This window comes from Eschrichtius robustus, chromosome 3 (assembly GCF_028021215.1).
Source record: "Eschrichtius robustus isolate mEscRob2 chromosome 3, mEscRob2.pri, whole genome shotgun sequence".
Lineage (NCBI taxonomy): Eukaryota > Metazoa > Chordata > Mammalia > Artiodactyla > Eschrichtiidae > Eschrichtius > Eschrichtius robustus.
The window spans coordinates 35,579,011-35,593,069 of record NC_090826.1 but is presented as its reverse complement, the minus strand read 5'-3'; the positions used below and the strand labels follow the sequence as shown (position 1 = coordinate 35,593,069).

General features: G+C 45.8%; 1 protein-coding gene across 1 annotated transcript; it reads right to left on the bottom strand.

Annotated features, from left to right (window-relative positions):
- Nucleotides 1-3,202: 3,202 nt before the first annotated feature.
- Nucleotides 3,203-11,549, bottom strand: CFAP144 (cilia and flagella associated protein 144). The gene is made up of 4 exons (XM_068537921.1): nucleotides 11,417-11,549; nucleotides 8,620-8,679; nucleotides 6,205-6,308; nucleotides 3,203-3,310 (listed from the first exon to the last, which is right to left on the bottom strand). Exons 1-4 carry the CDS (start codon nucleotides 11,547-11,549, stop codon nucleotides 3,203-3,205), a joined length of 405 nt encoding a protein of 134 aa, XP_068394022.1.
- Between the last annotated feature and the right edge of the window lie 2,510 nt (nucleotides 11,550-14,059).

Below are 14,059 nucleotides of genomic sequence, written 5' to 3'. Positions count from 1 at the left end.
GGTGGGGTGGCTCTCGCTAATGTCTGCTGAGCCATGGTGGTGCATATTTGAAGCTTCTCCATTGCTGGCTGGGAGCTGTGCACGGGTTGGATGTGGTGAGCGGGCCATGTTACGTGTTGGGCTTTCCTGTGTCTTGAAAGGTGGGAAAGGAAGACAGCTTCCCTGCCGTCCTCTTTCTATTCCAGTTTAGAAGCCATACTTTAAGGAGGCTACAGATATCTGAGAACTCTATATGCTTAGGCAGAAAAAACAACTAATTTTCACATTGTTTCCTTGTAGCATCTTTGGGACTTAAAAAAGGATCTCTCTGGTTTCCTATGATATTGAGTATCTAGAACAAAAAGAATGAATTTAGTTTTTGTAAACTAATTTCAGTGAACAAAATTCTAAGCAAACAAGTCATGTTCTCAGAAGACCACAATGTTTAACCCTGACCTATTTTGACAATCTGTACAATAGCAGTGAATGGGGTAATGTATAGTAATTCCAATAAGGAGCCTCAGCTCAGAGACTTTGAATTATATGTGGAACATACTGAGAGTTTTAAGAAAGGTGAACACAGATTGCCAGAGTTCACACTGGTAGGGACAAAAGTAAATTACTGATTTGAGTACTTCTGAAGGTTTTGAAAACGATGTACCTTCTTTCCTTTTTTTTTTTTTTCTTCATAGCAAATGGAATCACTTTCCTTAATTTCAGAGGTATACTTTATAGAACTCAGCATTAGCCCTCATACTGCTTTAAAATGCAATTCCATGCATTGAAAGATAAGTAGGAGCTAGCAGTTCCCATTACCGAGTCCAGGCTGTTCTTGCCTTGCTTTGTTCCAATATACGTGGACTTCAGCTATCAAGGTGCAGTTATAACAGCAGTGTTTCTCGACCAGACTGTTCATGTTTCAGTTACCAAAGTATTGTTAACCAAGTAATTGCAGAGAGTAGAAACTTTGCTGCTGGCTCTTCAGTCCATAAACCACTGCATAAAAGATACATGATGAATAGTGACCAAATATCACTTCTTTTGAAGTATGTGGGTGATTGGTCACTGCACACCTGTTATTTAGTTCATGCACAAGTGGCAAAGAGTGCAGTTGTGTTGTCTCCTCATCTCCAGCGATAAACCCACATGGCATTTTACAAAAGTAAGTAATTGAAAGAGGGAATTGACCAACAGATGAAAGTGCAGCAAAGAAATGAAAAGTGGTAAGGTTGGAAGTAAAATTGAATAGAATGCAAATGGAGTTATAGGAGAGATAGGTGATGAGGGAATGGAGACAAGGCCGCTGCTGTAGAGACTAGATAGAGATGCAGCCAGAGAAATAGTGAATGTGAACTTAACAGAATGAGGAAAATGATGGAAAGGATGATGATGTCCCAGAGGAAGTGACACTGGCAGAAAACTTCACATTAAAGGGACTCTTGGAGATATTTTGTGGCATTGAAAGTACAAATGATAAAATGTTGGAGGTGAATCTGATAGGGATAGAGTAGGATAATTCGTTTAGAAATCCCACTAGGGGATTAAAGACAGGGAATTTTAAAGGCATTCAGGAGACTGTTGTAAGATAATGACCACTCAAGAAAATCCAGTAATCTAGCAATAATCTACACTACCTTAAAGGAAGACCAGGTGCATCCAAATGCCAGGCACACTCAAGCCACAAATCCTGATAGTTAAAACACTGCCACCCTCCCAGCGCCTTGATGTGTTCACCCACCTGGAAGCTCTCCAAACCCTGCAGTCTAGGGGGTCTTTGGAGGTTTCACTATGTGGGCATGATTGATGAAATCATGGGCCACTGGTGATTAATTCAATCTTGAGCTCCTCCTCCCTCCCCAGAGGTTGGGTGGTGGGGCTGAAAGTTGCAAGTTTCTAACCAAAGCCTGGTCTTCCTGGGGAGCAGCCCCCATGCTGAAGCTGTCTAGAGGCTGCTAAGAGTCACCTCATTAGAACAAAAGACCCTCCTACCACCCCTATCCTTTAGGAAATTACAAAGGATTTAGGAGCTCTGCGTCAGGAACCAGGAAAAGACCAAATCTCTTTCTATGATATCACAGGTCACCCTTTGGTCATTGACCATGGATTCCTTAGAGGAAAAAGGTTGTAACAGATACTGGCACCCTTCTAGATTCCCATGTAGTCATTATAATTGGTCTAGTCCAGCCTTGTATGAAAATGGCTGTCAGGGTGAGGCCACTCAGCGTTGGAGCTTCCATTCAATCTTGTCAGGATACAAAAGCAGGAGTGACCGCAGCAATATATGGCTTCACCCTTCAAGGCATAAGTCAGGAAGAGCCAGATGGAAGAGATACAGAGAGCAAGGGATTTGGGGGCAGGGTGGGGGGCAGTCCACAGGGCGTCCACGCCCCCCCTGGGCGAGTGACTCTCCTGGCACCTCTGTGTGTCCACCCGCCTGGACATTCCCTGGTTCTTGTTTCCCAGGACCTTCAAATGGTATCATGTGGGGGGGTCTTTTCTTTAGAGCTGTTTCACTTTTTCAGAAAGGAGCCCTCTAGCTTCAAACCCAGGGTAAGAATGCAGCATGTGCAGGGTGAGGGGTCCAACCTTCCTTTCACAGATGGTCGTTGTCTTCAGCCTTGCACCTCACTCCTACCCCACGTCTTACTTAGTGTCCCTGAGCCCTGGGCTTTGCCCATTTCTCCAAGAGTAAACCTCCAGCGTGGGAGCTGTTACACGCCTGGCGCTGGGGTGTGTGGAGGAGACTCCCCGCAGACCCCCTCCCAGTGGCCATTTCAGTCCCCTCCAACACTCCCCACTCTGTCCAGAGTCCTGACCTCCCTCCAGAGTTCTGGGGGGCGGAGCTCTGTGCTCAGCGGTGTCGCGCTCGCGGTTTCCTCCACCCTCTTCCATCAGCCTTCCATCTTTTAAACATGGCTTCAGTCTTCTTGGCTGCTAATGTGTCTCTCTCATTTCCTCTGTTGTGGGTTCATACCTTTTAAGAAATCCATTTATTATCCTTTACTGGGGTCTGGAAGGCAGAGGAGATATTGTAGGCCTTTAGTTTGCCATCTTTAACTGGAGTTCTCCCCCTAGTTTATTAAATTAAGGATATGAACCAGAGGGGAGAAGTGTGAGACTCAGGACAGTAAAAGTCAGACCTAGGCTTTAAAGTGTCTTTTTTTTACCCGGGGAGCACACACTTTGGGCATTAACGACAGCGATTGACAGCACTGCGGGAATACTACTTGTGGTGATCATCTCCCAAGCTCCACATTTTAGCCTTGTACAGAGTGATGTCATTGTAGACCCTGAAGTGGTTCAGCCTGTGGTCATCGCGTTGCGGGTTGACCTAGAGAGGGGAATGCAGACATCAGAAAGAAGCCAGTGGGGAAGGGGGAAGACCTGGGCTTGTAGGGACCTGGACTTGAATCAGGCCTCAGTCTCCTGATGTGCTGCCTCTGGTGCTTTTCCTTGCTAAACCCTGTTTGTGAAAGGAAGACAACATTTCCACCAAAAGACTTGCAGGGTTGCATGAGAATAACCTGTGCAGATTTGCTGCACTGCCCTTTCCCGCTGTCTACGGTGGAGGCCTGTGGGCTCTTCCCTGCACTGGCATGGAAGCTCCCTGAGGGGAGGTGCTGCATCTGTATCCCCACACCTGGAACAGTATCCAGCACACACACGGGACTCAAGACGTATTTGCTGAATGAAAGATTGGATGTTGTTGAAGTAGTTACACAGAGAACTGAGTAAGAGTGAGCCCCGGGACACACAAATCTCACGGAAGCTACACTGTGCCATTAACTAAAAGGTTATACTTTCAGCAAATGTTACCAGGAGACCAGAGGCTGAGCGATACTCACTGAGTGTGACTTCCCCAGAGTCCCAGTGTTGGGGTTGGAGTTCTCTGCCCGTGCGGGGCGAGGTGCCGCTGGGGGCAGGAGCCCTGTGTTAAGTTGGGGCTGATCAAACCTCTTCCGCTCCCCTACATATCATTCTGAAAGCTTTTATGGTTTCATGACCCCTGGATCTAAGTTTTCTGCGTACACTTTCTTACTTTGCCACCAGTGCCATCTGATGGCATTGTCCCCAGCTTTAAAATGAACAGGCGTGGTGTATTTCCAGACCCTCTGAGACCCCATAGTGACTAGTGATCTGGGGGCCCACGCAGGGCACGGCTGGCCAAGCCAGTCTCACTTCTCCTTCCTATCATGGCTGGTGGGCCTGCCCTGAGATGTGCTGGTCAAAGATGTAACACTTCTACCCATACACTTTGTACCCATGGGAGCCAGGCCTTTTCTCTTTAAGAAAATGAAGAGTAGTGAGTTAAATGACTTGTGCTTTGTGATATTTTTCTACATTGCTTAGTTATCTCACTTGGAGGATTTTTTTCTTCACTCTGCCTTCGTTCACAAGCCTCCTCTCCATTCCCTTATTCACTGTAAATTATGTGGCCCCGCCTCCCTTCCTCCTCCTTTACCCTTTGAGCGTTCATCTCTTCCCCAGCTGCCCCACAGCGCCTCTCCCTCTGGACTCAGTCCTCCTTGGGTAAGAGGTGAGGGCTCCTGCTGGAAGCCTCTCCCTGTCTTGCACAGTCTCCTCCCTCCAACGCGATGCCCCGTATCTGAAGAGGGGCTATTACAAATGAGCAGCTATTTGCGCTCTTCACTGGTAAAACCTGACTCACTGAGTTGTTTATTCCAATCTCCATGCAGTAGCCCTGCGCAGAACCAGGGGTTGCAGAGCCATGCCCAGACTGGAGTTGTATAAATGGGTGAGAAAGACAGGTGCCTGTAGAAATATGAGGACTACAGGGTGTGGGGAGTTCTTGGGAAGGGAGCACACTAGAAAATTACTCACCAGATAAAGACAACAGGGATTAAGCCAACAGGCCAGGAGAAGCACCGAGTTGGTCCTCAGCTGGGCCCCGTGCCCTCTTGTCTATTCTTCCCCCTCTGCATCACAGTAGCCCACATTTACTGAGCACGTGCTGTGTGCTAGGTACCATCCTAAGCAGTTTATATATGTCTCAGTTCATGCTCACAACAAACCTTCAAGCCTTGACACTGTTATCCCCATGTTAAGGCAGATAAATGGAAGTTAAGAGAGGTTAAGTTCATGAAGCTAGAGAGCGTTGGAGCTGGGATCTGAACGCAGGCTGTCTGGCTCCAGGGTCGCCAGGTTACACTTATGCACTGATATTGAGCTGGAGCTCAGCAGGAGCACATGGTGCTCAAGAAGCCCAGGGGAAGTGGGGGACAGAAGTGTCTTAACGGGCTTTAGGGAAGAGGTGACTCCTGGATTTCATGAAGGGTGAGTGGGACTTCTCAAGGAGTGAGGGCTGGGGGCCAGGAGGCATCGGCAGGGCAGCAAATATAAAGACAGGTTGTGCAGGTCTTGGTGCCTTTGAGGTAATGAGGGAAATTCTGACACAGCTGAGGAACAGTGTCTCCAGCCTCACATCTTCCACAAAAGAAACAGATGGGCTCATAGCCAAATGTTAACAACAACAAGAGTAATAACAACTTAGGGGGAAATACAGAGCAAAGTTAGGTGTTTTGTAACTCTGGGTTTTGAAGATTTTCCTAAGTAAGGTACAAAACCCAGAAGCCAAAATGGAAACAACTGGCACATTTGACTACTTAAAAATTAAAACCTTCTATATGAGGAAAGACATAATCAGAGTTGAAAGACAAGTGTAGCAGGAAGCTCTTCAAGTTGTTTATTCAAAATCCTGCATTTCTTCCTCAGGAACAGAAGCCCTATATCATTTAGGGAGATCATGTGCTAAAGACTGCGTTTGCCAGGCTCCTTGCTCCAATCAATGAGGCAAATATGTTACGGGCATTTGCATTTTCCAGAGAAGGGGACAGAATTTAGAGATGTAGGTGATATGCCTGAGACCACTCTACTAACACCTGGGAGAGCAAACTCAGGCCGTCTGTCATCAGCAAGCTTTGCTTAATCCACACTTACCAGCATTCACTACATGCCATGCACTGTTCTAAGCACCTTACAAACACCACCCCATTTAAGCCTCGGAACAATCTTATGAGATAAGTGCTGTAATATCTCCACTGTACTAGGAGGAAACTTAGTCACAAAAGAGCTTAGTCACTTACCAGGGTCACACAGCTAGTACATGGTAGCCAGAGGTCAAGCCCAGGCAGTCAGCTCCATACTCTGTTCTCTGAGCCACCACTGGATTACCTCTGACCTTCCAAGTGAAGGAGACACACTTACCAAGGGCTCTGAGTCCCATCCAATCTCTTGACTTTCAGTCTGTGTCTCGGGATATTTCTTCCTTGGTCCCTGGGCAGCATGGTGGATAAGATTTAGAAACCTGGCTGGGAGACGAGGCATGAGTTATGAAGGCGTCAGGCTTTGGGACCAAACGAGAGATCCTGTGCCCTTGACTCTGGCACATCCTTTCTTAGAGGCAGAGCATTGGCCTCAGAGGCTTGCCTAGGCCTCGCGACACAGGTATCTGGTTCCTCCACTCATCTCTCAACAAACATTTGTTGAGCACAAACTCTGTGCCAGGCACTGTTTGGGCCCTGGAGGTAGAGCAGAGTGAGATAGACATGGTCCCTGGTCTCCTGGAGATGTAGTCTAGGTGAGGGGACAGGGGACACAATATACACCTATGAAAACAAACCCAATGGTGGCAGACAGTGATGCAAACTCTGAAGAAGGGAGTTGGCAAAGGGGCAGGGCTGGCTACTCAGTAGGAAGGCTCGCAGGAGCCAGCCCTGAGAGAGGCAAAGGAAAAGCACGTCACAGGCAGCAAGAACAAATGTCCTGGGGCATGAGCGAGTTTGGGCAATGTAGCTGCAGCAGAGAGAGTGAGGAGCTGGGCTGTACCAAGTGAGGTCAGATCCTTCTGGATTGAAATCAGCATGGTTGTCAACACCAGGTATATCTGTAACTCCACGGCTTAAGGACTTAGACAAATTTCATTTGCAATCTACCCTATCCAGTCTCAATTTGAGAGAGGCAGTCTGACAAGGGGAAGAAGCTGGCTTTGTAGTTGGGCATTCGTGGCCCTTCCACTACTAGCTTGACAGGTGGTTTAATTCTCTGGGCTTCACTTTGTTCATCTGCAAAATGCGAGGAAAATACCTACCTCAGCAAGATGTCTGAGAAGTAAATGAAGGACTGTGAATACAGGACCTGGCCTCGGGCCGAGCTTATCCTGAATACAAGGCAGCTAGTAATGAACTCCTGCCCGGTGTTTGAGCCCCTCACCACCTGTTATTTTCCTTATTGCTGCAAGTCCCCAGCTCCTATCCTTTATTCTAGCCAGGCTGATGTCTCCACTGCAGATAACAACCTTACTTTCTTGGATTGTTCTCTATTAGTCTATTTACTTGTCTGTCTCTGTGATGCTATGAGATCCTGACTCCTCCTTCCCACCCCTCACTTCCCACCCTGTCCTTCTACAAAAATCACACATCTTGGGCTTCCCTGGTGGCGCAGTGGTTGAGAGCCTGCCTGCCAATGCAGGCAACATGGGTTCGGGCCCTGGTCTGGGAAGATCCCACATGCCGCGGAGCAACTGGGCCCGTGCGCCACAACTGCTGAGCCTGCGCATCTGGAGCCTGTGCTCCGCAACAAGAGAGGCCACGATAGTGAGAGGCCTGCGCACCGCGATGAAGAGTGGCCCCCGCTCGCCGCAACTGGAGAAAGCCCTCGCACAGAGACGAAGACCCAACACAGCCAAAAAATAATAATAATAAAATAAATAAATAAATAAATAAAATTTAAAAAAAAATCACACATCTTTCCTCTATCAAACTTCACTCTAAGAAGGTAGAGGGGAAGGAGGAGAGCTTGCCAGAAGGATTAGGCTTCCCGTCAAGTATCTCTCTTCCCTCATTCCCAAACGTGGCCCCCATTCACCCGTACATCCCAGCCATGCCAAACTACTCACAGTCTGTGGGCCACGCTGGTATCTCATTTCTGTGCTTTTCCATATACCTGGAATGTCCTTCCACATTCTTCTCACCCTGACATACTCCACCTCACCCTCTTATTCCTTCCTCCAAGAAGACTTCCCAGAACTCCACGGCCTGAGGTGGGCACCTGTTTTCTCTGCTGCTGCCATCCCAATCTTGTTCTCTGTTTACCTGTGTATTGACTAGTCTGTCTCCTTGACTATGGTATGAGATCCCCAGCCCCATCCTAGTGACTATCACATGGTAATAATGAAAATAATAACATGTCCTGATCGCCAGTGTACCAGATACTCTTCTAAGCACTTGGGTTATTTTGTTTAATCCTCAAAATGCCCCTAACAGATAGGCTCAGAGGGGTTAAAAAACTTGCTCAAAGTCACACAGTTAACGAGTGGCAGAACCAGGATTTAAACTCAGTTAGAAGGACTCCAGAACCTGTGCTTGTAACAGCTAAGTATTGGAGGGATGAATGACCGTAATGTCAGGGCCAATAGGAACATGTTTTTTGGCTTGACAGTTAATAAACTGGCTGTTTATTTGAATGTGTCAGTCTGTTGTGAGCTTTGTCAGTATGAGTGCCATTTTCAGATGATCAAACAGAGGACTGAGGCCTGCCCCAAAGAACCACTGCCCTGAGAGGCTCCCAGCTGGCTGCCTCTCCATGCTCTATCTCAACGGTATTCTCAGACCCCAGACTTACCATCTGCAGGTTCCTCCAGGTTATCATGCCAAGACATGGGCTTTCTGGCGATTGTGTGAACTAGAGAAAAACAGCATCACAGATTCAAGTTAAAAAACGATCTTCCTGGCCTCTCCAAGACCCACCCTAGGCCAGACACCCAGTCAGCATTTTCTGAGTGTCTGTCATGTGTCAGGTATTGTGCTGGGCACTAGGGCATAAGACCTTCAGGGACCTCACAATCTGAGAGGCACTGTCCTATATGGTGGCCACCAGCCACATGCGGCGACTTGAATTTGAATAATTTAAATTTAATACAATTGAAAATTCATTCCTCAGTCCCATCAGCTGTATTTCAAGTGATCAACAGCCACATGTGGCTACTGGCTACCATTTAGGGCAGCACAGATAGAGACTTATCATCACAGAATGTTCTCTGGGACAGACTGGTCTATGGGGATGCAGACATACCAGGCAGCCAGAGATAGTGATATATACCCAGCAGGCCATGTGATAACAGAGGTGTAGGATCCATGGACATCTATTCAGCCCGTAATTACTGGTGCACTGGAGATAGGGCTGCAAACAAGAAAGAGAAGGTCCCCGTACTCCCTGGGCTTCCACTCTATTTGTGGTGACACTCAATAAACAGATATATAATATCAAGCAAATATAAATGGGATGCACAACAACATAAAGCAAGTTACATGGGTAAACCCATGTTGATGGTGGGGTGTAGTGTGGGTGATATGTCTCTAAGGACATACATTAGAGCAGAGTCCTGAATAAATTTGCTGTGTGAGGATACGTGGGAAGGATCCAAGAGTGAGGTTGGTGAGTTAGAGAAACATTGAGAGGCAGAGTAACTCTAGTGGAAGGAGCTAGGAGGAGAGTAGTAGTAAATGAGCAGAGGCCAGAAGGAACCAGTGATCTCCAAGTGTTTTATCTCAAACTCCTACCAGTAAAAAAACTTCCGCATATGATTATTTATATAGTCTCTATGCACTATTGTCATATATTAACAAAGCATCATTTCTTTCTTTATACATAAGTGTAAACATAGATACAAATTCTAATATTTCCTCACTTAATCCCAATGGATCACATTGATCATGTGCCCAAGGACCATGAGCTGGGAGACCAAGCGCTTTTCCTAGGAAGCCTGGACGCCCCTTGAAGGGATTATTTAAATTGTTGAAATGGACCAAGTTTAAACAGAATTGGACGTTAAGTGGTTTTCTTGGAATTAGTAGTTGGCGGCTCCAGGGGAAAACCAGGTTAGTTATAAACTAAATGAAGATGTACATTTTCTGTACTCTCACCCCGCCCCCCGCAAAGGTAAGTATGTGAGAAGGTGGATATGCTCCTTAGCTGACTGTCGTCATCACTTCACTGTGTATATGTATATGTATATCTAAACATCACGTGGTACACCTTAACTATATGCAAATTCCATTTTTAAAAATGACATTACATTTTCTTTACAAAGCTGGGCTGCAGTGGACTACAGTTAATCAGGCCCAGGACTGGGGGAGAAGTTCGGAAAGAAGGAACAATATTTATGAAACTGAAGATGATGTAGGAAATCCATACATCTAAATATGGTGGGATAGAAAAGAGCTGTGGCTGGTGCAGAACAGGCACTAAAATTTTTATTAAAGGAACAGTGTGCGGGTTGGGAGGGGAGTCAGGATGAAGCTGGGTGGGCAGCAGAGCTAGATCCACGGGGGCCTTAGGTACTGATCAGGTTAAACCTTAGCTCAGAATCTGTGGGACCACTGAGGATTTTACAGAGGGACTGGATGATCAAATCCCCTTTAACACAGCTTTCTCCAGCAGTGGTGTAGGGGAGGGTTGGAGAGCTGGGCCTGGAGGGAAAGAGAGAGTTAAGAGCCCATCAGACCAATGCAGGCAGGATTGACGAGGGCCTGGGAATGAGGATGGAGAGAGAGCGGAGATAAGTGCGGTGAGGCAGAGAGACCTCGCCATGCATGATGGTGTTTCCCACTGAGGCGGGAACATGGGAACCATCATGTGAGAGAAAGGATAAGGCACAAACAGGACAGTGCCTACTCAGCTGTGTGGAGGGAGGGAGAGAGAGACTGAGGATGACTCCCAAGCTTCTAATTTGGGAGAGAGAAGGGCTGTGGCGCCTTTGGCTAAAACCAAATATTCTGGAGTAGCTGCAGGTGGGGGAGGGGTGCGGGACAAGCCCGGTTTTCTGAACCGGTGCGTCTGAGGTGCCTAAGGGATGTCCAGGGGAAGGGAGCCGGGAGGTGGCTGGGGATGTGGGTCTGGGGCTCCATTTGAGACTCGGTGGCATTTAGGGGGAGCTGATGTTACAGGACCAGATGAAACCGGCCCAGGAATGTGCAAAGTGAGGAGTGGGGGTGCGGCCATTTTATCAAGGGGCACGTTGGACCCTGAGTCTGCTCCCCTTGAACTTTCTGAAGGTCTTAAGACAATGTTAGAAGACGGAAAGAAATCCTTTAATAGCAACAAACCAAAACACATGCAAAAGAAAACATAAAACCTGAAAAATATTTCAAAAGCAAATTTATAAAAAGCCTTTCACATTTTTTACAATAAAATGTTACTTAATCAGGACGTGGATGCATTTTAAGGTATCTAATGCGTTCGATGTGATGGGGGGTGAGACCCCTCTCCAACCCCAAAGTCATAGTTCCTGAAGGCTATGAAGGGATGAGAGGTCACAGGAGGCGTCTACTGTGCTCCACCCAGCACCCCGCCCGCACCTCTGCTGGCTCCTTCCTGGGGGCGCTCCCTTTCCCTTCCTCCATCCCGCAGCTCCCCTCACCCTTGCGGAGTGGATTCACATGATACTGCGTGTGGAGTTTCTGGGTTCGTAACTCTTTGAGGTACAATTCCCGCAGGATCTGGTTCTGGTGGACCTCATCTGCGATCGCCTTCTCCTTCTGGTGTCCAGCCATGGCCTTGACTCTGCTGTGTCTGGTCAGTACCTACCCCCCTCTCACTGCCCTTTGGACGCTCACCGGCTGCCAGGTTTCCAGGCAACAGAGTCCCAAGCCGTCTCCAGGCAACACATGCTAGCTCACCCTCCTCCCTTGGACCTCACTCCTGACCGTCCACCCCCCTCCTCCCCAAATCTTATAACGCGCGGCCTGCCCCTTTGGCCACTCAACTCACCTTCCCAGCTTCTCAGGACCTAGTCTGGTTACAGAATCGCGGCTGCACACCGCCAGAAAACGACTGGCCATGAAGTGATAGACCCGAGAGGTAATGAGCTTAGGATTGGACCTCACCTTGGCCAGTCATTTCCTAAAAAAGATTTTGGAAGTAGTCAGAAACCTCTCCCACTTGTGTTTTTTTGTTTGTTTGTTTTCTGTTTTTGGTTTTTGTTTTGGCGGCGCTGTGGCATGTGGGATCTTAGTTGCCCAACCAGGGATTGAACCTGTGCGCCCTGCATTGGAAGCTGGAGTCTTAACCACTGGACCGCCAGGGAAGTCCCATCCTCTCCCACTTTAAAGCAGATGCCCAGAACTGAGACCCTCTATGTCTGTCTCACAAACAGTGGAGGTTTCCTATCTGAGAAGACATTCTGGCCCACATCAGCCATGTGATAATATAGACAGAATAACCCTTTCCTAACCCTAAAAGTACCTTAGGGACTTTACAGTTTATTTATTTAAATTTTTTAAATTGTGGTAAACACACATAAAATTTACCATCTGAACCATTTTTAAGTATTGTAGTTCAGTAGTGTATAGTCACATTGTGTGAAACCGATCTCCAGAAAGTTTTTATACGCATTAAACAGCTCCCCATTGCCTCCTATCCCTAGCCCTTGGCAGCCACCACTACTGAGCCTGCACTCTAGAGCCTGCAAGCCACAACTACTGAGCCCACGTGCCACAACTACTGAAGCCCACACGCCTAGAGCCCATGCTCCACAAGAGAAGCCACTGCAATGAGAAGTCCGTGCACCGCAATGAAGAATAGCCCCTGCTCGCCTCAACTAGAGAAAGCCCGCATGCGGCAACGAAGACCCAAGGCAGCCAAATAAATAAATAAATAAATAAAAAATAAAACAAAACACATAAAGCAAAAACTGCAGAACTGCCAACGTTTCTATCTTAGTAATTGATAAAACAAGTAAACAGAAAATCTGTGAGTATATAGAAGACTTGAAAACACTACCAATCATTTGAACTAATTGACAATTAGAGCACATTGACCCATCGATATCAGGCTACGCATTCTTTTAAATTGCATGTAGACTACTAACCAATATAGACCATATGTTATGCCAGAAAACAAGTTCCAGTAAATTTAAAAGGAATGAATCATACAAATATGTACTCTGACCACAACAAATTTAATTTAGAGGTCAATTACCAAAAGATAGTTAGAAAATTCAAATTACTTGTAAATTACATAACACATTCCTAAATGTCTTGAATCAAAGAAAATCATGATAAATTAGAAAATACTTTGAACTGATAAAAAATGAACACACAACTATTAAGACTTTTAGAATATATATAAACCAGTGCTTAGAGGGGAATTTATAGCTTTAATTGCTGTACTAGGAAAGAACCAAAGTACAATATTGATGGATTAGGCTTATACCTTGGAAGGTGGTAAAAGAAGAGCAAATTTTAATAAAAAATAAGTAGAATTAAAGAAATAATAAAGAGTGGAAATGAATAATATGGAAAACAAGTACTCAATAGATAAAACCAATAAAATCAAAAGCTGGTTAGTAGAAAATTCAACAATACAGATAAACTAATCAAGAGAAAAAAAGGAGACACAAATGATCTATATAATGAATAAAAGTGGGACATCACTACACATCCTACAGACATTAATTGGAGAGAAAGGAAATATCATAAAGAATTTTGTCAATAAATTTGACAACTGAAATGGATAACTTTTGTGAAGATATAAATTTCCAGAACAGAAAAGAGAGAAAGAGAAAGAGAGAATATGCATAACTTTATATCTATTTAAAAAATTGAATTTGTAGTTGAAAAACTTCCTGCAATATACCTTCCAGGGCCAGATGGTTTTTCTGATTAATCTGTCAAACACAAATTGAAGAAAATACCAATACTACACACACTCTCTCAGAAAACAGAGGTTGAGGGAACAATTCCCAACTCACTTTATGAGGTGAGCATTACGTTGATACTAAAACCAGACAAGTTATTACAAAAAGGACAGCTTTTGTGTCTCCATACAAATTTTAAGATGATTTGTTCTAGTTCCGTAAAAAATGCCATTGGTAATTTGATAGGGATTGCATTGAATCTGTAGATTGCTTTGGGTAGCAGAGTCATTTTCACAATATTGATTCTTCCAATCCAAGAACATGGTATATCTCTCCATCTGTTGGTATCATCTTTAAATTCTTTCATCAGTGTCTTATAGTTTTCTGCATACAGGTCTTTTGTCTCCCTAGGTAGGTTTATTCCTA